The sequence below is a fragment of the Lepeophtheirus salmonis genome, chromosome 4, assembly GCF_016086655.4.
Source record: "Lepeophtheirus salmonis chromosome 4, UVic_Lsal_1.4, whole genome shotgun sequence".
Taxonomy (NCBI): domain Eukaryota; kingdom Metazoa; phylum Arthropoda; class Copepoda; order Siphonostomatoida; family Caligidae; genus Lepeophtheirus; species Lepeophtheirus salmonis.
This window is the reverse complement of record NC_052134.2, coordinates 27,835,282-27,860,848: the sequence shown is the minus strand read 5'-3', so window position 1 is coordinate 27,860,848 and position 25,567 is coordinate 27,835,282. Positions and strand designations below refer to the sequence as shown.

The window sequence follows — 25,567 nt, the reverse complement described above, 5'->3', positions numbered from 1 at the left end:
GATTTTTAAAAAAAACCACCATCAATTTTTGGACAACTTTATATTGGTTGTTCAATAGGATTGATTTTTATTGATGATTACATTTAATTTATATTACATATACATTTAATGCATGTGATCTTGGACATTATCATAAACTACTTTCACGATACTTAGAAACGGGTCGTAAGTCTAATTCACCGCTAATTTCATTCTAATTGTCAGACACTCGAAATAGATTTTGAAACCACCAAAAAAGGTTGGAATAGTTTTCGGGCGAGATGAGAATGGTTTGAAGAATTACGAAAGTTGAAAGTCGGAAAAGAGATGACTAATTGTTTCAATGCTGTGAGATTGCACTCGAAAATGATTTGCTTAAAACTAGTCCAAATTTTTTTGGTAGATAATTAAAATGTTGTTCTGTCACTTATTAAATCCCTGGCAGTCATACCAGAAACTCGCTATGTACAGGGTAACCACGATAAATTGGAACTACTTTAAACTTCACCCAGATCCATAATGTGGATATTCGGGGTTAAATCATACTAATATAAAAGGTTGCGTGAACAATACACTATAACTTCCACCACAATTGTTTTGACAACAAACAATAGTTATCATGGAACAAGCAAGGAGAGACGCCATCCTCGAATTGGCTCGCGCGGGACACAAGCCCTCTGCTATCTACAAGCTTCTTAACTACCCCAAACCCACGGTGTACCGGATCTTTAATGCCTGGGAGGTTGAGGGAAGGTCTGCTGTAAGGCCCACAACATGAGAAGTGACCAAATCCGCACTCTCCACTTCCTAGAAGGCCTCCGGAAGTATATCAAGGTTTTGCCGGGGACTTCCTTGTCCAGGTTGGCCAAGAACCGTGGAGTGAGCAAGCAGCTGGTCTCCAAAGATGTGAATGAGGACCTTGGGCACAGGTCATAGGCTCACCAATGGTAAGCGTCTCCTCAGTGACCTGAAGAACCATAGAGGAAGAATCATCTTCTTCTCCGACGAGAAGAACTGGACTGTCAACAGAAGCTGCAACGTCCAGAATGACAGGTGGCTTGCCAAGGAGAGAGAAGAGGTCCCTGCAGTCTTCACCACAAAGTTTCCAGTCTCCGTGATGACCCTGGGTGTCATCTGCAGCACCGGTGAGGTGATGCCTCCTTTCTTCTTCAATCCCAAGGAACGCGATAAGGTACTGCGAAGTCATGGAGGAGCTCGTCATCCCCTGGATGAAGGATACAGCCGCTGGGAGGGAGTTCATATTTCAACAAGACTCAGCGCCCGCACACATCGCCATGAGGACCACTGACCTCTTCAACTCTCACGACATCACTTTCTGGGATCGCAACACATGGCCCTCCAACTCACCCTACCTCAATCCGTGCGATTTCTACAGGTAGGGGATGTTGGAGAGGGTGTGTGCAAGGTCAGCCACAAGAGCATCGCTGCCCTGAAGGGCTGCATTACGAGGGAGTGGAATGCTGTTGATTCCGCAGAAGTCATCAGGGCATGCAAATCTTTTAGGGGCCGGATGGAGAAGATGGTGGCTTCTGAGGGAGGACATGTTGAATAAACTTATTGTTTAATATCATGTCTAACTTTTTTATATTAACAAATACACCCCAAATTCCATTTTTATCAAGCAGGTTGAATTTTAAGATAGTTCCAATTTATCGTGGACACCCTGTAAAACAGATAGATTTATTTACTATGAAACAATTCTATAATTTTAATTTTATTCAAATCTTTAATGAATTGCCCATAGTATTGCACGAGACCAAAGAACGATTAGATTTTGGCAGGCGATGTTGAAGTTGGAAAAAGATACACTGGACGGATCAGCTTTGGATCTAGATACTAATTTTAAAACAAAGTTAATTTAGTTGTTACTCTAACAAAAGACAGTTCTTCCTTTTAAGGCGTGCGCCCGCGGAACAGAGTGGTGCAAAGACTTTTCTTAAAGCTGGGATCCCAGCTTAAGCTTATAATGTGCTCTGTTCGAGTGCACGTGTATATCAACAAAATGTAAACTTTAACTCGGCTCAAACCATCGAAAATTTTATCCTGTGCACCTTGTACGATAGCAGGGGAAGAGGTTAAGCCATAAGGAAGCATATTATAGCGTAAAAGTCTGAGAGGCGTATTAATAGTGAACAACTTCTTCGATTCTTCATCGAACGCGTATTGCTCATAACACCGTAGAACATCCAACTTTTGAAAGTACTTAGCGTCAGCTAAGCGACAGAATAATTCGTTTCAGTACAACAGGGATAAAGGTGCTTATCTATCACAGACCGAATAGTCTACGTACAGTCCTCACAGATTTGGATCTTGTCATCAAGTTTCATCACGGTAACAACGGGAGAAGCCCATTCGGTGACATCCACCTTTTTCAATGAACCCAAACTTATAATTTCATGAAATTCCTCAATAACTTTCCCTCGGATGGCCAGCGGAACGGTACGCGAACGAATATATCCTTGTCTTGCGTCCTCCTTAATATGGACAACTGCCTTGGAATGGGATACAGTTTCCCCCAGGTGCGTCATCAAAGAGGTTGGAAAACTCATCCAACAGGGCTTGAATATCTGCGTTAGTTGACAAAGACCCATCAGCTTGATGAACAGCACCATTGTGCTTCACCAGGCCAAGACCCAGGCAGGATCGCAATCCCAGGATGGGTTGCCCTACTTCTGTCACGACACATTTCAATCTTCCCCACGATTGAGTACCCAGTAACTGGAACAGTGACGGATCCTCTTGTCGGCACTCTTCCGTAATGCAGCCTGTATTTGCGCGATTTACTTGACAATGTACCATCTTAATTGTAGGATATTGACGTTGGTACCCAAATCTAATAAAAAATTAACTTACCTTCCATCTACTTTCAGTTTGTTTATGTTAAAACTATATATACTTTATGTCCTCCCAATTTTCGTGTACCTATCTGAAATCTAGGATTCTTCAAGAAACTTGATTGATTCCTTAGAAAAGATTTGTGTTGTTTTTTCCTTCATTGGGTGATAACGAGAACTACAAATCATCACTTTGTCTCGTAGACGTGCAATTAAAGATATAATTACACTACACCGAATTTTAAGCAGAAAGATTAACCCATCTCCCCCCAACCTGGATACTAAATAAAAACTATCTGTTCCTCAAAACGAGACTCTCCACTCAAAACACCATCTACCAACCAAAACACAAAATTGACATTTGTAAGCATAGTTTATATTACAGAACTATTATTCTTTGGAATGAAATACCTTTTTGCTTTCGCCAGGGAAGTGAGGCTGACCTCGAACGATTTTTAGTAAATTCTTTTTAAATGTAACACTTGTTTTTTTTTTCTCTGCACTGTTACGTTATTTTATGTTTCTGTCTTTTATATTTGTATTATAAATACATCACTATTATTAAGAACGATATTTTATATTTTATAAAATAAGTAGACCTTTATTGGCTTTGTTTATCGCCGCTGGTGGAAATAAGTAATATTCAGTCTCGTCGCCAAGCCAACGGGTGAAAGGAATATAAAAGAGGGGATTCCGGACGAGGTATAGTTTAAAAAGAGCATATAATATGGATGCACTTAGATACACGACTAAAATACATAAGAGCTAAAATACAGGGAAGTGACCCGACCCACGGGTAAAAAGGGAGTGACCATATAAAAATATATAAGCTAGAGTACATAAAATAAATAAAGATACACACTGATGACTAATATATAAAGAGAATTGACAAGATACGACAGTTTCTATGAAGAAATTTGGCTATCATACACAAATACAAATGTATAACTACTATTTTCATAAAATATTACTAAGCAATATTTTAAAACATTATTGAATAAAATATTATGAATATTTTAATAATATGTAATATATTTTAAAATTAGCGAAGAATTAATATGACAGTGATACTCTAGGTGTACATAACATATAAATGAAGTTGGTATGATTGACGTATTTGGCTAACAACCATATGATTTCGGGCCTTTTTTCTTTTTCTTTTTGGAAGAAAGGATGCGTTATACAATAAAGGTAATAACTAAGGGTGATAATTTTGGTAAGAATACAAAAGCGTGCTTGGAGAAAAGAAGAATTACTTATGACATCATTGATTAAATAATATACATCTTCTTCTATCAATCAAGAACGTTATCATTCTCGCCTTTATTATTCAATATTAATATAATATGAGATGGTGATAGTCGATAGAGAACTGAATAAACTCCCCAAAATGACGTCGCCTTCTGTCTGGATTTATGAAAATGGAGGCCCAGGAATTTGGAAAATACTTACCGGATGAGAAACAGATGGTTTGTCGGATTTGTTGATATAAATGTGCCTTTAGTCCCATGTCTAGAATTACACTCATTATCCTCATATCATAACAAGAGTATGGATATTCATCTATAAAATCAATTTGACGATGAATACATCAAGTCAGACTTTAACTTTGATCTCACAACGATGCTTATTGCATGTAATATAACCTTATCCATTGCTAATCATCTACGTTCAAAAAGTTTATGGAGAAATACAAGGGTAAACATATTGGTTCCCGAGGAACCATCATTAAATTAATGGAGGATGTTGGTACTGATGACATATATAGAAATAAATATAAAAATGTTTTGAGTCATCCACACCAAATGATGATCAAGTTATCAGTGAAAAGTATTTACGAATATCGAAATGGAACTCTGAATTTTGTACTATCTCACAGTAAGTATTCAATTTTTTTTTTTTAAATCTAACCATAAAATATGATTCTATTTTAGCTAAACATATCAAGAATTATGATACACAACTCAGTAAAGGGCAAAAACAATTGCTTAAATGGTCACAACAACGGGGGTAGTAGCTTTGGATGGTTTGCAACTAGTTTGTCTGAGACTATTTAGCTTTAAGACTTGGGTATGATAATTAGGTTTTCCAATATTACATAGTCAATAAATATTACTTTTTTATCACTAAAGGCTTAGCTATGGTCGATGGGCTCCAAGAAATGGTGTTCAGAAAACTCATAAAAGGCAAAAACAACTGTTTAAATGGTCAGAACAACGAGGGTAGTTACATTGGGTGTTGCATTATAATTAACAATTGTGTATATCCATCATGATAATAGTATGTTGTTATATAAGCATACCTAAATAACGGGGGAAAATCTTTTTTGATGCTCTTAATAGGAGTAATATCGCCGGACATTACTACATAATTAGCTTTTTCTCTAAATCTTTACGATGAATTTATTTATAAAAATTTTTTTATTAGTATATTTATTGTCTAATTTTATGATTTTGACATTTACTTTATTATTAATAATTAGTTAGATTTCATCGGTAGAGATATATCTATCCTGTGCAAATTGTATATAGCGACTTCCACATGAAGAAGAGGGGTGATTATCTTTTTGATTAAACTCCACGTCTCGCTTGTGTTTTGCAACCTAAAGTTATGGCATATTTAACTGGATTCCGGTGTCAGAACAAGAAAATATTATTTGATCAATCTGTTATTTCAATATTCTATATATATAATTTATTGTTATTAGTTATATGATTCCAATTGCTTAATTTTGTATATTTAACATAAATGTATGATGGTATATTTTTATTATATAGGTTATATTTAATTAAAGGCTTCTTTTTTAAACTTGGGACTTCAAATATATTTCGAAATACTCTACTTTGTCGTTTCATTAACTATTATTCTGAGAATAAGGTTCATAATGAATTACAATTTCATGGAGTGTGACGTTTCCACATCTACTGTAACGGATAAAAACGTCGAAGTCAATTATACGTAGTATATCTTCATTAAACATTTTGCTAATAAATACATTAGTTATACCCTCAAAAATCATAATAAAGCAGGCAGATGATAATCACATCAGTATTTTAAACAATGATACCATATGTCTTTTTTCCCCCTCCTCCTCGCACGCGTTTTTCTCTACAATATTATCAACTATAGTAATAACGTGCAAGAGACTTATAAAAATATATACATTCCTCATTATTTAATTTTTGACTCCACTCAAAGTTTAAAATATATTTGCTTTTTTAGAAATCCTCTCGCGACCCCCACTCTGGGTATCACTTGTCTATGCAATACTACATAAAGGTAATAACGTGCAAGAGACTTATAAAAATATGTACATTCCTCATTATTTAATTTTTGCCTCCACTCAAAGTTTAAAATATATTTGCTTTTTTAGAAATCCTCTCGCTACCCCCACTCTGGGTATCACTTGTCTATGCAATACTACATTTAAATGTTCTTCAACCATTCATATTTCCTTAATTTGTTCACTGATTATTAATATTGAAAATCAAGTACCTAAAATCTTTATCTCAAACAAGTAAAATATCCATAAATTTCAATTGGTTGTGAATCTTGTACGTTATTACAAGGGTTTTATGAAGAAAATGCGAATGTATTCCTACTTCCTTTATTTGTGATTCGAATATTGAAATTTAAAATTGAGTGAATCCTTATACTGAATTTGGATAAGTCTTTTTGATAAAAAAACTGAATAAAGTATATACTTATGTACCAAAAATGCCCATAATGTTCAGTTGTCAGTACACACACTTCGTTATACTTGTAGATTACAAGTAAACTTAAAAAATAATCAATTTGGAAATTAATTCTTAGAAATTAATTGTTGCTCAAAATTGTAAGTATCTACCCTATATATATTGGGGCAGGATGATATGCCCATTGTCCCTCCTAAAATAAAAAGCCAAAACCGAAATATATTTTAAAAGAAGAACATGAATGGAAAGTCAATTCATTTTAGAAATGTGGCTATGTAATTATTTATTTGATTTTTACTATTGTACACCTATTGTTTCAATTTTATACCCAATATAAATAAAGGCCAAACTGCATAAAAAGGCTAAACTGGCAACCCTGTAAAGAGTATCAGAAAATACGAGATACTGTCAAATATTTTTCAATGTTTGTGCATATTATGAGCGTTCTACTTGAAATGAGAATGAGTATGGGGTCAAACTTAAACATTCAACAGGCTTCAATGTGGCCTGCGATCCACAGGTTGGACATCCCTGCACTAAATCATCAAATTGCTTGTAATGAAATCCTTAATGATCAAATTGCTTTCATTGAATTGTTTGATAATCAAAGTAACATCATTAATTTTACCTGACAATGTAAACTGGGATTTCCCAAACTTTTTCAGGCTAGCGAACCCTTGGCTTCAATACAAACTCCTAGCACCCACTCCCATAAACACAAAAATTTACAAGTTTTTCTTCCAAAGTGGAAATAATGGGATGGGCGTATTTGGTGTAGGAATAATAATATTAGTTCATCCATATTAGGCATAAACTTACTAAAATGAGACGTAGATCCCCACGTTCGTTGATTCTAAGCTTGTTCATTTGATTGAAAAAAAGCAAGGTAATTACATTGAAGGCCCGCTCTACCAAATATGATGCTGGAATAGCAATAAAATATATTTTCACCTTATTTCACAATACTGGATAGAACTCAGATAATTTTTTTTAAGCCAAAAATCTTGGTATGATACCTTGAACTTTGGACTTAGCTCAATGTTGTTCTTGGGTAGATTGCATGAGTTTGTCCGAACATCATACTTTCTCTTTCTATCTCTAAATTGGGGACAACAAATCGGATAGTCTATAATAAATTATTGCGACCTTTTAATAGTAATAAAATAACTTCGAAACGTAAAATATATTATTAGACTAGGAAGAGAGGGATATCGACTCAATCGATCATAATTGATCGAATATATTTCCATGTAGGATTAGACAATCATAAGAGTTTGTACTATTTATTTCTATTTATGTATGTTTATTATAATTTATTTGATTATATTAATTATTGGATTTGATAACATAAAAGTTTCTCCCCATGATAGCAATTACATTCATCTTGTAATTACACTGTAATGGTTCATGGTAGATGCAAGAAAAAGTTGTAGTGCTTTGATTAATTAGATGCAATTTCCTCCAGCCTCATCCCTCAGTCCACGGATAACCTCCTCCACATAATTTGGCATTCCATTGACTTTCATGATCCCCTGAAGTCCTAATTGTCTTAATAACTTATACAATATCCCCGTCGTTCTTTATTATAAAATAATTCTTGCTATACCTCTCATGTTTCCTCAATGTTGAGTTCTATGAATTGATCGACAAGCAGGCCTTGTTAAAGATCCTGATATCGTTCAGACATTTACCTTTTGAATTCCTCCATGATAGGACAATACACTTGAAGGTGATAATTTAATATGTTATTTTCTTCATCCAATTCACAGCGGCTTAGAAAATGGCCAATTAAAAAAAACTTTAAGAACAAACTAACTATCTACCTCGAAATATTTGGTAAATAACTAGGGAACTCAAAATATTAGATTGTATATTTAAAATTTCATAAACTAGACTGAAATAACTTTCTACATTTTAACAATGACTATATAACAATATCTAAAATAGAATAGCATATATTCGAATAATAGTGATATATTAATTGGGTTTATGACATACTATGTATTTGAATATAGTTTTTAGTTGGATTTTAAGCCATTTTGCTTTTCCTTGTTAGCATAGTAAGCAGACTTATAAAACTCATTGAATAAATGATAGAACATAATAACAAGAATCAGAGTGACTAGGGACCACTGCCAAGGATAACCACAGCTTACTACTCCAGATACGACTAAAGTAGATTTAATGCCTATGAGTATGAATTGGAGCATTTGAAGTGACGTGAGATACTTTTTCCACCAAAGAAAAGGCTTGACTTTTGGTCCTAGAGTTGAGAGGAAGTAATAGGTATACATCAGGACGTGACAAAAGGCGTTGATAAGAGTAACAAAAGTTTCCTGACCACCAGGAATCCACCGAACTGCTATCCATGTGTAAATAGGCATAATTGCATGATGAATCACATGGAGATTTGTGATTTGATTATTTTTCTTGCGTATGACAAAGAATATCGTGTCGACAAAGTCCAGGATTTTGCTGAGGTAAAAATAATAACAAGTCATAAGCATTAGCATTCCAGAACCATTTGGATCTGGATTTCGGTCAACATTTTGGCATACTGCAAAATATTTATAGGTTATTATAAGTAGTATTCATACATAATAAATTGTGTAAAATATTGGATTTTATAATGGATTTAACACTTGTACAATCAAATAGCACAATCAAGGCAGCTTGACCCTAATAGTAGGCCCCGTCAGCTGAGAAGATTTGTAGGGCCTGCCAGGGGATAAATAGCAAAACATACAAATTTGTAGCTCATCAGTGAGATCCTAAATAGTAGCGTCCGAAGGGGGGCTATAGTACTCCAATCAAGAAATTTTGTGTCTATCATACAAAAATAATCACTTCGTAGGAATAATATAAAATGATTTCAGACACGGTGCAAAAGTAATAACTTTAAATTAAAAAAAAACGAAAATACAATCCTGATGACACCCCTGCCAAAACTTGGTCGGCCCTGGTGCTTATCAAAATTATAATGAAATCAGGACCTTTTTTAGAGGGAGAGGACGTTTGGAGTACTTGCCATAGCCTCAAGCTTGGTTATCAAAAATAGCGGCCAGACAGGTTATATTTTTTTTAAGGAAATAGAATATAAACTTTTTGTTTGATAAAAAATTATATGAAAAGAAATTGTTATATATCTTCACTTAAAAACGTCATCAATCTCAAAATTCTAGTGAATATAATTTTTCATTAAAATGTCACCTCAACAATAAAAAAGGTACTCTTCAGTTTATTTCCTAAAATAATAGAGATTCGAAATTACTTTCTTACAAAAAACGGATTTGAAGTTTATTTTCTATAAAAAATGAATTCGAAATTAAATTAAACACAGTGTGACCTCACTAGCACAAAATATACAGTGTATATTGTTGTCAGCTGCCGATATTTTTGCTTCTTTCCCCCTAATCAGTGTCCTAAACGTTGATTGGTTGAATTAGAATTAGCTTTTGTTAAGCTGTGGATACTTCCGTTTCATTATTAAATAATAGTTACATTGTTGGAAGAAATGGTCCAGAATTGGCTGATTAAGAATTGATTTTGGGCCTTTTTATCTTTGTCTTTTCGTATGGAAGGTTGCATGATACTACAAAGTTCAACATTTAAGAAATAAGGTCCTGTACATTTATCTTTTCCCTTGGCTCCGCTCACCGTAAAACCAGCCTTGAATGCCATAAATGAAATTCAATTGTATTTTCAAAAAGTTTATTGGTCCATAGTTCCATCACTCGTAAATGTGCATACAAATATATGTGAAATGCAAAGTTATAATGAGAAATTACTAGTCTATAATTAAAATGGATATTGTTAAAATTCAAAATAAAGTTATGAGATGTACAAATTGCAACCTGTACGATCTGCTTGTACAAGTTGCTTCTGGTTCAAAAGCCTAAAGTTTAACACATAATTTTATATTAGAATCAGGACATAAATTTGCTTCCTCATTGCATATTTTAACTATCTATACCAGCATTTCCCAAAGTGGGCGATACCTCCCCCTTGGGGGTGGTGCTTTGATCTAGGGGGCGGTAATGGGAAAAGGGGTGATTGGGGGGGCGGTAGAGCAAAAAAAACAAACAAAAAACGGTGATTACATATTATTACATAAAACAAACAAATTGATCTACAAAAATAAAGAAATATGACTACAAAATAGCTGGAATGAATATCTTGAATATTATCCGGTTAATACGATGAAAATACGTTATATCGAGATTGTACAAATGTACATTATTGGCGCCTATATATTTTGCTCTATACTCAGTTTACTTTTACTCTCAAATGCAAACAGACTACTTAAAATAAATACTTATAATTTGGTTAAAAACGTGAAACTACGGAAAAGTAAGATCCAAAAACTACAACCCAAATTCCACATTCTAAAACTTCAAGCAAGGACGTCAAGTAATTATAAAACTGTATTAAGAATTTTTTTTGCATCAATTAGCTTTTATTTCTTTAACTATTTGGACCATAGACAAATATTGATCTACATTTCTGCTGTTAAACACATGGTTGTAGTTGAGAATAGTTAGACAGGAAAATACAGTTACAGTATTAACCAGTAGAGAGTTATTTTTTTCTTCCTTTTTGGATATTGTTTTGCTCAATACTAAACTGCCATCAAAAATAACTTGTCTCAATATATTTATTTCTCAATTATTTGGACCATAAGACCTTGAGATTTATCCATCTTCTTACTTCAGCAACATTTCAAACTCACATAACTTACTCATTTGAAAATTCCCGAAGCGATGTTTACGTAAAAACTTTCTAAATTTTTTCACCCATTTCCAACCCTAAATGACAATAGTTATAGTCGTATCTTATATATTTTTCCAGAATAAAGAATGGCAACCCATCAACAAGCAAAAAATAAGTGTAGGCAGTATAGCGTAGAATATTTGAAATATGGATTTGTATCAGCACCACTGAATCAACATCGACCTATGTGTCTGCTGTGTGAGAAAGTGTTTTCAAACGAAGCCATGAAACCCTCCAGACTTTCGGAACATTTGAGAACAATGCACTCTGATAAAACAGAAAAAAATATAGTATATTTCCAGTCGCTTCGAGAAAAATTCAAGGCACAAAAAACTATTAAAAATATGTTTTCGAGCACTTCAGAACAATCCACTGACGGCTTGCGTGCTTCATACAACATATCTTTGATGATTGCTAGATCTGGTAAGCCTCACACAATTGGGGAGAAGCTTATTCTGCCTGCAGTAAGAGAGGTTCTGCACACTGTTGTACATAAGTCACCGGACCAAATTATGAAATCTGTCTCTCAGTAATAATTCAGCTCAAAGAAGAATAGATGAGATTGCTGAAAACGTAGAAGATAAATTGTGCAACATTCTTGCCGCAACCGAATTTAGTTTGCAATTAGATGAGTCCACTTTACCAGGAAATGCATCCTTGCTTCTTGCTTATGTTCGTTTCGTCAAAGATGAAAATTGGTACAAGAACTGATATTTGCTAGACAACTTATAACAAACACTAAAGGAGAGTCGGTATTTGATATCGTTGATAATTTTTTTAAAGAGAAAAAAAATCCCACTTACTAATATTCTGGCGTGTGCAACAGATGGTGCACCATCCATGATAGGTCGTTATCATGGCTTTATCAGTTTCTTGAAGAAAGCCGTACCTGGTGTACTTACAGTGCAATGTGTAATACACAGACATCATCTGGTAGCAAAACACCTTAGTGGTCGACTTCACAAATCAATTAATACTGTTATCACATCAGTAAATAAGATCAAGGCACATTACCTCAATTCCAGACTGTTTTTATTTTTATTTTTTGATAATGATGAAAAGTTTGATCGTTTATTGCTACACACAGAAGTTAGATGGCTATCAAAAGGGAAACTGCCTCAAACGATTCTATTCTTTGTCTGATACAGTTGTTGAATTTTTCCAAGAATCTAATATTGGGCTATGTCATGATTTAAAAAAAATCAAGAATGATATTGCCTATTTGTCAGATATATTCCTAAAATTCAATGAAATTAATTTGCAATTGCAAGGAAATGATGCCAATCTTATAAAAGTCAAATCTGTTATATCCACTTTCCTGTCTAAGTGTAAATTATTCAAACGAAATTTAGCACGTCATGAACTTTACCAATTTCCAAGCCTTTGTGAATTGGATAAAGAAAAGAAAATATCTGATGATGACCTTCAAGTGTATTGTGCGCATATAGAAGAGTTGCAAAGAGACATGACTGAAAGATATGAGGATATATTAGGGCTAAAAATACCAGACTGGGTTATCAATCCATTACTAGAAGTCAGTAGTGAGGAAACAAGAGAGGTAGAAGAAGAATTTGTTTCAACCAAAAACGACATAGAGCTAAGTCCAAAGTTCAAGATATCCTATCAAGATTTTTGGCTATAAAAAAACATTTCTGACCTCTATCCAGTATTATGGAACAAGGTCAAGATATATTTGATTGCTTTTCCAACGTCATATCTGGTAGAAAGGGCCTTCAGTGTAGTTACTATGCTTCTTTCTAAACAAAGGAACAAACTTAAAATTACCGAACGTGGGGATCTACGTCTTCCTCTTAGTGAGTTTCAACCTGATGTGGATAAACTAATATCCTTACACCAAGTACACCCATCCCTTTACAAGGAATTGTGAAAAACTAAAGTTAATTTAAAAAAAATATATATATATTTGGTGTTTAATTCATAAATTTGTTGTTTTAATTTTTGAAGAAAAGGTTACATGTGCAGGGGCGTCCGCAGGGGGGTAGCTGAAGTGGAAAATTGGGGAATTTAAAAAAAAAATCAATAATAAGAAATGAAAATTCAATGGATTTAAAAAAAAAGAATAATATGTAATTAAGAGAATTTTTATAGTAAAAAAAAATTTATAGGATTTCTTAAAAAAAAAGGTCATTCGATGTGTGAGAAATAATCAAGCCCCCAAAAAAAAAAAAAAAAATGTCTATGGGAGGGGGCGCTACAAGTTTATTTGGAAGGCAAGGGGGCCCCAGCATGAAAAAGTTTGGAAAACCCTGATCTATACCATGAGTGCCATTAGAGGAGGAATACGGTTTTAGGAAGGGAAGGATATTTGAGTCATTTACCCGTAGAATAAGGGCCCACAAATTATAGATTTGTTTGTAAATTAATAAATCTTTTAAAAAAGGTCATTAAAAAATATAGAAAATAAATACAAATGGTAAAAAAAAGAAACGGGCCTGCATATTTATCTTTGCCCTGTCCCCTGCCCACGGTAAAACCTGCTGTATAGACTCTTCCCCCTTAAGATTTTCTGTAAACCCAGAATGTTCCCCCAGATTTGACATCATTTATGTAAGGGCACACTAAATCCCTAAATTTAAAAATTCTTATTGTAGCTCTGATCCACACCATAACACTGGCGTACAATTTAACAAATTTTAAGAAACTAAACTTACACCAATCGTACTCCTTAAACCATCCACCTCTCCATGTATTGATCCACATTATCATACATGAGACGACTTGAACCGTATTGTACAGGTTCATTAAAACTTTACAATCTATTGCTTGTCGATTTTTCATATAATATGGACCCCATACTTTGGAAAAATAGGTATAAGCAAAACAAAGAAGCAAAGTTGGCCAGATACTTCCCAAAAGAGGTAGATGATCCGCTCTTTTATCCCGGACATCCCATATTTGATTGTAGTATTCCCATTCAAATATCATCATATTTGGCTTCCTTACAACTCAAGGGGTTTTAAGATAATGAAACTGGCAGAAAAGTCATTTTTCATTTATAGCTTACTTAGATATAATGTACATAACAGGTTTTTGCACACTCTTTCATTTTAATTGAACAGATGTATCCCAGCTAGTATGTTTAAAATTTAATTACTATTCTTTATCAATGCCTATACTTGTTTCTTTAAACCATAATTTTTTTTCAATACCTTTTAACTTCATTAATAAAATCCTCCAATTCCATGCGTAAAGAATGAAATTTTAATTCGTTGTACAACCTGTGTCTTGAACAGTCTGATATTTCCCAAAGAATGGTTTACAGTCTTACAAGAGTTAATTTGAATTATTCAATCAATCAACGCTAAGAACACGGACATGGGAAGTTAAGTAGACGGTGGAGGTAGATTATGGAAATTTTCCGCCCTTTAATATGCGATGACCTTTTGTCGAAAAATAAAATATTGGACATTTTTATTTTCCAAAAATAATAAAAACCTTTCCTTTCTTAATAAATAATTTGTTTATTTAATGACGTTTTTTTTAGAATTGAATTTTTAATATTTTTTTTTTTGAAAAAGGAGGAGCCTTTATTGAGGCTTTTTGCTAAACTGTGTTATAAAAACTATACTATATTTCGTTTTAAATCATTGTATAATCCCTTGTGGCAACGATCCTGTCTCTATCCCTGAATAAAGTCTAATTTCTATACTCCAATAACAATTTTTTATGAATCCTTTTTTAGAACAGTATCAATTAATAGCTAATTAAATTGCGAAAATAAAGTTATAAAACGGGACAGCAATACTTTTAATTACGTATTATAGTAAATTCAATTTTCCTTAAAGAGTATGTTATGTATACTTTTCTACAGATGTGATCATAATTTTAAGTTCATAACATTCAAACTTTAAAAAAAAACATTATAATACGTATACAAAGAGCAGAGATCTGTTAAAGTACAGATTGTAATCACGAAATAATCACGCACATTATAAAATCTAAAACAAGTCTTGGATTTCTAAAACGGGAATGTAAGATAAATGATCAGTGGATGTATTGAATATCTAAAAATGTGAATATAAGGATTCGCATATCAATTGTAAAAATTTGCAAACATGTTTAACAACATTTTAAATTTGCAAATGTGGCTATTTATAACATGCAAATAATTTGTGAGAGTTGAAATACAGGAAAATTGCAACGGTCCCTTTTTCTCGAGCATCAATAAAGTTATATCCACAAAATTTATAATACAATTGCGCATAAGCAAATAATAAATATATATTCTTTGGCATAAGAAAACTAAAAATACATATTCCCTGCATGGTGGAGTTTCAGTTTGTACCTTGTTCTTAAAGAAAAAAGAATAGGCACATGCTGAGAATAATTTTCAAAGCGTCCTCTATGTGAGTAACAGGGAATACATGAAGATACATGTTACTTAAGACAAATATTTCCAAATTATTTTTGTAGTTTTGATTTAGTGCACTAATTAATAGCCATTTATTGGTGTTTTTGAAACTAACCAAAAGTAGAATACTTGAAACACCAGGAGGAGACTTGATACACCAGAAGGAGACTTGATACAGGGTAGGAGGAAACATGGTACAGGGTAGGATTCGACATGTTACAACAAGAGGAAACATGTAAAAACTGCCATTTGTTATATTCAAGTATTTCGTCACTGTTTGTAAACTTGCAATAACTCGATTTTGACGATTTTTTTATGATTGAATTAGTATGTAATATATGATATCTATAATATTATAATATGTGAAAAAATTCGATTGAAATTCTCTATAATAAAAAAGTTATAACGAATTGTCGATTTGTGATAACTCGATTAACATTTCTTAGACTGGTAATATCTCGATAAATTTGCAATGACAACCAACCGGTTACATTACTAAATATTAAGCTAACATATATAGCAGCGAATGGATGTTTCACATAAGTGTCCCAAAATTGGTAATTATAGTGAATATGGTTTAAAAGTTATTAGTAAATTATTAAATGCAAATTCTTATTTTCTCTCTACTGAAAAGTGGCAAAAACGAGTTATCACAAGTCTACAAAACAGCAACGATTTGTTCTACTCTTTATTACAGTTTGTCAGCATAAATTACATACTTATAATAATATATATAAGATAAACAAATAAAATATTTACAGAAATAGAGCATAGTTGCTAATAAAATAATTTTTTTACTATTTACTGTGATAGATATTAAAGTATAACATTAAATTACAAAAAAACATAACTAAATATGATATATTTATTTGTACATACATATAGTACGAAAAATAAAAATGGTAACAAGTACCCTCATGGTGTTGGAATGAGAATAAATGATGTGAACTGAATATTGAAACTAATAATATATTACATGCATATTAATTAATGGAACAACAGGCTAGACTATGTCATTTAAAAAAATAAAATTAAAATCTCATGCTTTCTGACAGAAATATGTATCAATAAACATTTACATAAATTGTTTACCTTATGTGTCAAAAATTTCAAAAGGAAAAAAAACCCCCCACGGATTAGGCAAACTGATGTAGGACACGGCGTTACCTCTCTAACAAAAAAATTACCATATGTATTTTGATGTCATTTGTCGATTCCCTCTTCTCCCTTGATACGTCATTGGAATGACATAACTGATTATTTTTCATAAATACACAAAGTAATGACTAATGAGTTATTCTATACTTATGCTCTGTTCCAAAAGAACAGGAATACAATTTCTTGTTGATACCTCGTTCTTTATATAATACATATATTGGCCATTTTATTATTCTTATCAAATTTTTTGGACTATTTCTTCATAGAAATAATATAATAACTACACTTATAATAAAATATTATTAAGTAATATTATAATACAGTATCGAATAAAATACTAGGTAGATTTTAATAAAATGTAATTTATTTTGAAAATGGTGAAGAAATATTATGACAGTAATAGTCTGCGAGTATGTAAGATATAAATAGCGGTTGGTATGATTGTCTTATTTGGCTAACTACCTGATGATTTTGGCCCTTTGTTTTTGTTTCATTTTGGATGAAAGGTTGTGTGGTACAATAAAGATAACGACGTGAGAACCGATCCAACACTACTCAAACCCTATTGGCTATTGTATTATTGAGATTATCGTGAAAAACGTTAGCGGGTATTTGGGGGAAAATTTTTATTTGCCGAAGGACAACCCGTTGGTGAGGATGTATTTTAGCATATTAGAAGGGGGCCTTGTTGTATGGAAACGCATCGGTGGTAGATTCTAAATCTAAAGAGACTATAAGGGAAAGAGAAATCATGTATATCACTGAATACTTTTTTTTCTTATATCTAACTTTGATTCGTGTAGAATATTGTAAATACGCTTTGAGTTTCTTTTGCACAGTTCATTATTATCACGTTTTTTGACTGAGATTTATCTCATGTAGTTTAATGGAAGTCAACGTTTCGGACGAGGTTATGTATTTTTCTTTAGATTTAACTAGAAATATATAATATTAATTAAAACTATTGTGTATAGTTACAGAATCATAATTATGATGTAAAAAATTATAAAAGTTATTTTAAAACAAAAAAACAAAACCCTAATCATCTACGAAGGATATTTATATTCTATATTTTTGATCGAGGTTATGTGAATCCTGAACATAATTGATATAAATAGTTTTTGTTACTTTTTATTTCAACCACCTTGTCTCCTCTTTCCTTTTTAGTCTCAGTAGTAGATTCGAACTTCATTTGAACCACGTACTACTGTGTTGTATTTATAAAAGGATAATTAATTACTGGAATTTTCTTTTTTTGTAAAAAAACATTAATTAATTTACCTTTATGACATATGTAGCATATGAAGAATACCTATTTATCAAAAAATCCTTCTTAATTTAATTAAACTATTCAACTGTATACATCAATAAATTTAATATCATTTTTTGGCCAAATATCCCAAATGGTCTTTCCGCGTACTTTCTGTAAAAATGTCATTGGCCAATTTCCATAGAAAAACATCAGACGTTTTTTCTAAGGTTTCCTTCAAGACAATTGATAAAAACTGATTTTGAGAGAATACATTATTTTTATTAATGCAATAAGTTTTTCATTGATTCTGAATTCACTTATATTATTTAATATACTGATTAATTTACTATCAGTTGATATACTTTTATTACAATTCAAAATACACTTATTGAAGATAAATTTGAGGTATTGTAACACTTAGTACCAAAGGAACACATGTTGCAACTGTCCCTATTCTGTTTATTATTCTTTCTTATTTTAAATATTTACGTTTGATTAAAATACACAATCTATTTAATATGCAGGGTAATGAATTGAAGTAAATATCCTAATGTTTCTAAGCTACAATACTACTGACAAGTGACCAATAAATAATCTAAATCTTATTCTATCATAAGTAGGATTATAGTTCATCCCCCGTTCACAGTATTATATTATTTTTGGGGAAGCTTGGGTTTCAGAATTCTTTCAAAACAAATCCAAAAGTTAATTATTTTTGAAAAGAAATTATGAAACCCACTGCTATTTAGGAAAAAAATAAATTTTTAGGATAAAAAAATTCAAAAATTCTCAGTTATTTACAAAAAATTAATTGTATTTATTTAGAATCTATAGTTGGTCAAAAAAAATTTCAAAAATTATCCATGATTTTTCTCAAAAAATTAATTGTTTTGAAATGAATTTCAAAAATTCATACCTATTCTCAAAAAATTTAACTTATTGGAAAAAAATTCCAAAATCCGGAGCTATTTCCAAAAAATTAAATTTTTTGTAAAAAAAAATCCAAACATCTACAGCTATTCATAAAAAAATTTCAAATGTAAAATTTAATCTCGCATTTTCGACGACTCAATTAATTTCCTATGAAAAAATATTATTTGTTTCCGAGTAATACGGGATAAGATTTTAAAATAAAAATGATTATTATAAAACTGAACAAGAAATAAGTTTATTTTTTACTTTATTTGTTAATTATTCTACATCGAGTGATCAATATAATCATAAGTTATTCCAATGAAAGATTCATAGCATTCACATCTAAATATAATGTAATACATAAATATTCAGAAGTTAAAGTTGAACTAACTAGCTGTGACAATAAATTATCAGATTTAATTTGAAATGAAATAAATATCAACCCAACATCATAAAGTGAACATTAGTTCTTTAAAAAAACAAAAAGTATATATATGGTATACCTAATTTAGAAATCAATACAAAATTTAATAACTTCTCAAAAGCTTAAATAGATTCTTTGAACAACTTTTTTTATTGGTGACAAGATTTTAAATCATAAAGAGCACACTTATAACCCTGATAATATTTGCCACTTCATAGACAGGGACCGTGCAACAGAGAATTCATATCCTACCCACTTTTTGAGAATTTACAATTATCATATAGCACCAAAAAAATGTGATCTCTTTTCATAAAAGTCATTGGCCTCTCAGTCTATAAATTAAACAGGAAACTAATGTTTTGACATCAGTATCTGACTGTATTCAAACTATGCAATATCACTTTAAAACCATTGATAATTTTATTCGAATTTTCAGTGTGGGTGGATTTCTTGATAATAAACATAAGCTTTCGAAATTTACAACACAGTCTATAAAGAAATAAATTAAATTCACTTCCAGCCACTAAAATACAACCAAAATTTTGTGGATCAGCAACAAATACCTAGATTTAACAAAGTTAGTATTTTCTGAATATGGTTGGAATCACCGGCGCTGGAATGGATTTTTAAGTTGGGGGGATTATATTATGGTCATGTTATCATCAGGGGTCCCCAAAGATTTAGGAGTAGGGTTGTGACAAGGATATTTCTTTGGAGGAGTAGGTGTTGGGCTTTTTTCAAATTTTGATAGAATCTTTTTGTTTGTCTTAAAAATGCCAAATTTTAGAAATTAACTTCTAAAATCAAAAAAAAAAATGCCGAAAAAAATTTTCACGCTTAATTTTTTTTAGACAATACAAAAAAAAAAAAATCTGGCTGTATCAATAAAAAATCCTCAGAAGGGGGGCAATTGTCCTTTGGTACATAGGGTTCCGGCGCCCCTGGTCGAGTTCCAGTATTATTATATATTTCTTTTTGTGGTTTGTTCATTTTCTCTTTAATGAACATGCTGTTATCTTTTTTGTATCTGGCAACCTTTCCTAAAAAGAAAAGAAGAAAAATGCCAAAATGAATTGGGAGTTGGCATTATTATATCGAATTATTATTCAATAATAATAGTCGGGAATTTTTCACAGCTTAACACGATATAACTCAAATGACACTAATCAGTGTTCATAGATCTATGTACAAGGAGAATAAGCCAAAAAAAAAATCGACGATTGACAACAAAATAATATGTAAATTTTTATGTTAGTAAGATAATACCTTGTCAAGTGTATATAATGGGGTCAGAATCAATTTGTACTAAGTGTCAATACACAAATAATGTATTTAATTGAAAAAAATAGAACATACAACCAATAGAACTTATTGTGAAGATCCTGGAAATACAATTCATGTGCAAATGCATATAATTAAAAGTGGATTTGTAGTAATCTTCTCATCGCATTTTTTTATTTACCTCTGAACTTTATACAGGACTTTATATTTCTTTACATTTGTGACACGTCTTCGTTAATGGGCTAAACTACAAGTAATCGATTTATGAACTTTCATGACTATAATTGCTTTAATTAACCAATTTGTTCATCAAAGCTAAGCCCTCAATATGGGGTCTTTTTCTGTAATAAAGCAATTCATTAAGTAAAAAAATAATCTCTATTGAGCCTTTTCTCTGGCGTCATTGTGGAATATAAGGGATCCTTTTTTTTCTTTTTTTTTTCTTTTTCATTTAGGAGTAAAACAATAATTATTAAGGATAGTTAGGAGTGGATAATTCATTGAGTGCAAGGAGAAAGCGGGAACAAGACTAATGTGTTACGTTATGACTGAATTAAGACAAACCCTTCTCCAACAAGATTTAGATAAAATACTCTACGAATTTGATGCACCCTTAGAAAAAATTAATCATAAACCTTATAACTGACTTTCTTTTGGGACTATGAAGGAAGGGGCATCTGCAAATCCTCGATGTGTAAATGTGTTCAGTGATGGATCAAAAATGGAAGGTAAGGTTGGGTATGGCTCGTGTATTTTGTGTGGGGACGGATCTATTCTTGACGCCTATGGAAATTTAAACTGGTATAACACTGTGTTTCAGGCAGAGCTGGAAAGAATTTTCAAGCATTGCGAGCTCTTATTGGTGTGGAAAAGCATTCAGGCTATCCGGTGGTTTTATACTGATAGTATGGCTGCCGTAGATTGTCTGTCAAAAAAAGGAACAAAAAGAGGAATCTTTACTAGACAGCAAGAAAGGATATTGGCTGAGATAGGCAGACTGAAAGATTCTGTAAACATGTCATGGGTGAAGGCCCATAACAATAATACGGGCAATGAATATGTGGATGCACTAACAAAAATAGGAGGTAAAATGACTGAAAAATCTACATTGGAAGTCCCACCGGTCACAGTCAAAACTGAAATAAGAAAAAAAAAAAAAAAGAAGTTATGTCTGGTTGAACGAGTGGCATGGTGATCGAAGTTGTCGGCAAACAAAGTAGTTTTTTCCTCGTCTTTGTATGAGATGGAAATTATATAAAGAGAGAAAAACATCAATAAAAAAGGATTTAAGTTTTATGACTTGTCATATTCCCTTGAAGAAACAACTAAAGAGGATGAGCTTGGTGGAGGATGACTCATGCAGATTTTGTGGAGATGAACCAGAATCTCTTGTACATCTTATAATTAGATGTGATGCCCTAGAAATTGTGAGGAGAAATATATGAAGTTTTAGTCGAGATCTGCAATGGAACAAGAAATACATTTTATTTTTTATTGATAGAATTATTGCCAGTGTTCCTTTTGGAGATGTTCTGGTAGAAACATCTTCAATAATACTTTTGATTCTATCACGGATCTCTAGATCATTCATAGTATTGGAGTTAAGAACTATTTTTTTTCGTTTCGAATTTTCTTAGGCTGAGGATCCATCACCAATTGAACGGATTTGTGGTCTGATAGTTTTGCGTCTACTACATTATATGTTTCTACTGCATCTCTTAGGGAACCTTCGATAACAAGCAAATCAATTCGGGATGAGACAGATTTACTATTTTTATGAGTTGTGAAAAAGGTTTGTTAAAGATTTCACATTCCACATCCATGAAGCCAAAACACTCAACTAATGTTTATTTCTTATAGTTATAGTACATCAAATCAAATTTTAAACAATGCTATCACTACACTTTAATTCTTGAAGAGGGAGCATATATGTAAGTATAAAGTGCGTGAGCCTATGGATAACAAAGACTAACCCTGAGGATTTGTTGGGGTGTTATGAAAGTAAGTCATTGTTGGACAAGAGTAAAATTGAACATGTACATAGTTCGTCCCTATATATTGTGGGGTTATAGGAAAAGTGACGTAACTGAACATTTTCTCCATCTAAAATATGTTAATATTAAGTTTTTTTTATTGTATATTGAATCTATTTTGACGGTTCTTGTTTTTTCTCTTTACATAAGTCATGATACTCAACAACATTCAATAAATAATGGTCCCGACACAAAAAGTCAAAAATGCTAATTATTTCAGAGAAAAAGTGACTTCAACATTTTTGCAGTGTAATTTTTATCCTGCTCCATAGTCGGTACATACAGTTACCTCGATTTTGCACCAATTTTTATATTTTCCGGGTTGTACCATTCAGTAAGAACAAAATTGACGTAACTGTCACTTACGCCAATTTTGCGCAATAGATTTTTGAGACCCTAGTAGTTTCGTCACTAAAAACAATAAAACATTCTTCAAAACAATGTTGAAAATGATGCCCATTATATATATGGTATATTTACTATATAGATATTATGAATCATACTCCTCTGGAAATATAATTTATTTTCTATTTGATATGGTTCATACTTTTAAGAATATATACAATAATCTACTCACTCATGAAATATTTGAGTGTTCTCCATTTAATGGAGCTTCAATGTCAGCGAGTTTTAACCATATTCTTAATTTATATGAGAAAAAAAAGCTCTTTCGAGTAAAAAATGTGCACAAATTAACTGATAAATTAATGAATCCACAATTTTTTTTTTGCAAACTAATGTTAAAAAAGCTGTTTGTTTCTGTCATGACTCCACTATATCTGTTGTGAGGACGTATAAAATATTAATTTAAAATAAGGAGAATTGAAAAAAATTTCGTCTTGGATAGGAGAGTTCTGGTGTCGGATAAATGTAAGAAATAAATTGTAAGCCCATCGTTTAAAAGCTAATAGAAGGACAGTTGTTGATTTTAGGGATAGCGAAGCCCTCATTTTCTTAAAACAATTTCTTAACTGGATTTGTAATTGTGATAATTTAAATAAATTAGGTTTAAGTAAGGAAACTTTTTTCACTCTGAAACTTTCTTTAGGTATTGTGATTGAACTTTCAATATATTTATTAAAACTCTAAGGAAGGGATTATGTTCTCCTAGGAAAAGATTATTTCTGATCCTATCAATGCTCACTTCTCCAAATAGCTTTGAGGAAAAAATTATTATATTTCAATAAAGTAATTAGGAGGAGCTGAAAAAAATTTAGACTTTTGAGTACTTTTTCACTTTCTAAATTGTCTATGAAAGAATTAAAATGTTCCTCTGTTAAAGCTGAAGATTTGCATCACTTTGCACAAACTTTGAATCAAGTACTTCGGAATATTGACATCAACGACACTTTTTTTACAATGTTAAAGGAGTTGTCTTTTATATATCCTGATATTTAGCAAGGTCCATTATTAAAGTCACAAAATGCAAATAATGTTATAAATTACTCAAGTCCTGTGATTTCCCACCAATTTTTGATTTATTAAATGGAGTGAGTGAGTTAGTAGAGCTCAACCATTGAAAGAAAATTTGTTAAATATGAATCATACAGGCGGATTAGTTTCAAATTCTGATAGTGTATTTATCTTGTGCTTTTGGTTTTAATCTTTATATGGAAATTAGGAATAATGAAGAAACAAGGGGATTATTTTATTTCAGTGAGTCAAATCACTTATTTCCAAACATATATCTCTTCAAATCCAAAGAAAAACAGAGTTTAGTTCTATATGAACAAATGTGAGTCCAAGTGAAGTTGAGAGCCTTTGGACACGTGAGTTAATGAGTTTCGAGCCTCAAGTTTAATTAAAATTTTAACCTTGTCTACGAACTATAATCGAGTTTCGAGTCTTTTACATCCAGTCCTGGTCAAATCTTAAATTTATTTTTCTACTCCAAGTTTGAAGTCCCAACTTAACTGATTTGTGAGTTGTAATTATAATTAATTGATGACCCAGTAAACGGAACATATATTTTCATCAGTTCACTTCTATGAATTGAATTTAATTAAATAAAACATCACACACTTACAATAAGTTGTGTGAACCATTCAATCCTGATGTAAGAAACGTTTTTGATTCAGATGTATCATATTGATATGTCTTGCTCCCAGCTTCTCCTCGCACTCCTACAAAAACCCATTTCTACTCGTCAGTATGCATGACATAGAGCGAGTGTGAGTAAAGACATATGGTCAAATTGATTAAAGTTATGGTTTTAGAGGGAAAAGTCTCACGTGATTCTGCTATAAAAATGAGAATCTTCTATATTTCAAGTGACACTAAAACAGTAAATATAAAAAAATATTCAAAATTTTCAAATTCAGGAAATTTCTTCCCTTAAAGTCGCTAATATGATATGTTATTTAATGAGTAATCGAAAACTAATGGCTAACACTACAGGCGTAGCAGTTAATTACTAGTAAATTGATAAGTTTAATATTTATAACGTATATTTGTGATATTAAGTTAAAAAAGTATGGTTAAAAAAACAAAAAACAACAGCAAAAAAACGATTAAATATAACAAAAATAATAATTAGAAAACTTTATTATAAGTTATACATAGAACATCAAACAAATTAATGATGAAAAATAATACGAAATAGAAGTTAATAATATTAAATATTACAAATGGATTTAATAAATTATTAGTGATAAATGTAAATTATATATATATGTATACAAAATATAATGAGAAATAAATATACTAACTAGTAATAGAAATAAAATCCATCTTCATTCATTATACTTCAAATACAATACATACTTAAAATACTTATAATTATCTTAAATAAATTGCACAACAACATTAGTCTCCCAATTACTGTGCAAAGTTT

At 31.7% G+C, this 25,567-nt stretch overlaps 1 protein-coding gene and 1 long non-coding RNA gene across 2 annotated transcripts; one reads left to right on the top strand and one right to left on the bottom strand.

Moving 5' to 3' along the window:
* The first annotated feature begins 2,082 nt into the window (after window positions 1-2,082).
* LOC121116284 (uncharacterized) lies at window positions 2,083-3,407 on the top strand. The gene is made up of 2 exons (XR_005863803.2): window positions 2,083-2,806; window positions 2,871-3,407. It is a non-coding gene; the product is annotated as an uncharacterized lncRNA (long non-coding RNA).
* Window positions 3,408-8,493: 5,086 nt separating this feature from the next.
* Window positions 8,494-14,248, bottom strand: LOC121116250 (very long chain fatty acid elongase AAEL008004-like). The gene is made up of 2 exons (XM_040710496.2): window positions 13,972-14,248; window positions 8,494-9,086 (listed from the first exon to the last, which is right to left on the bottom strand). The coding sequence occupies exons 1-2, from the start codon at window positions 14,246-14,248 to the stop codon at window positions 8,548-8,550; spliced, it is 816 nt and encodes a 271-aa protein (XP_040566430.1). The 3' UTR covers window positions 8,494-8,547.
* Window positions 14,249-25,567: the final 11,319 nt, after the last annotated feature.

Coding starts and splice junctions, on each gene's coding strand:
- LOC121116250 (XM_040710496.2), bottom strand. CDS start 14,248: ATGATGATATTTGAATGGGAATACTACAATCAAATATGGGATGTCCGG. Junction 9,087..13,971: donor GTTTAAGGAGTACGATTGGT/GTAAGTTTAGTT, acceptor AATATTTTGCAG/TATGCCAAAATGTTGACCGA.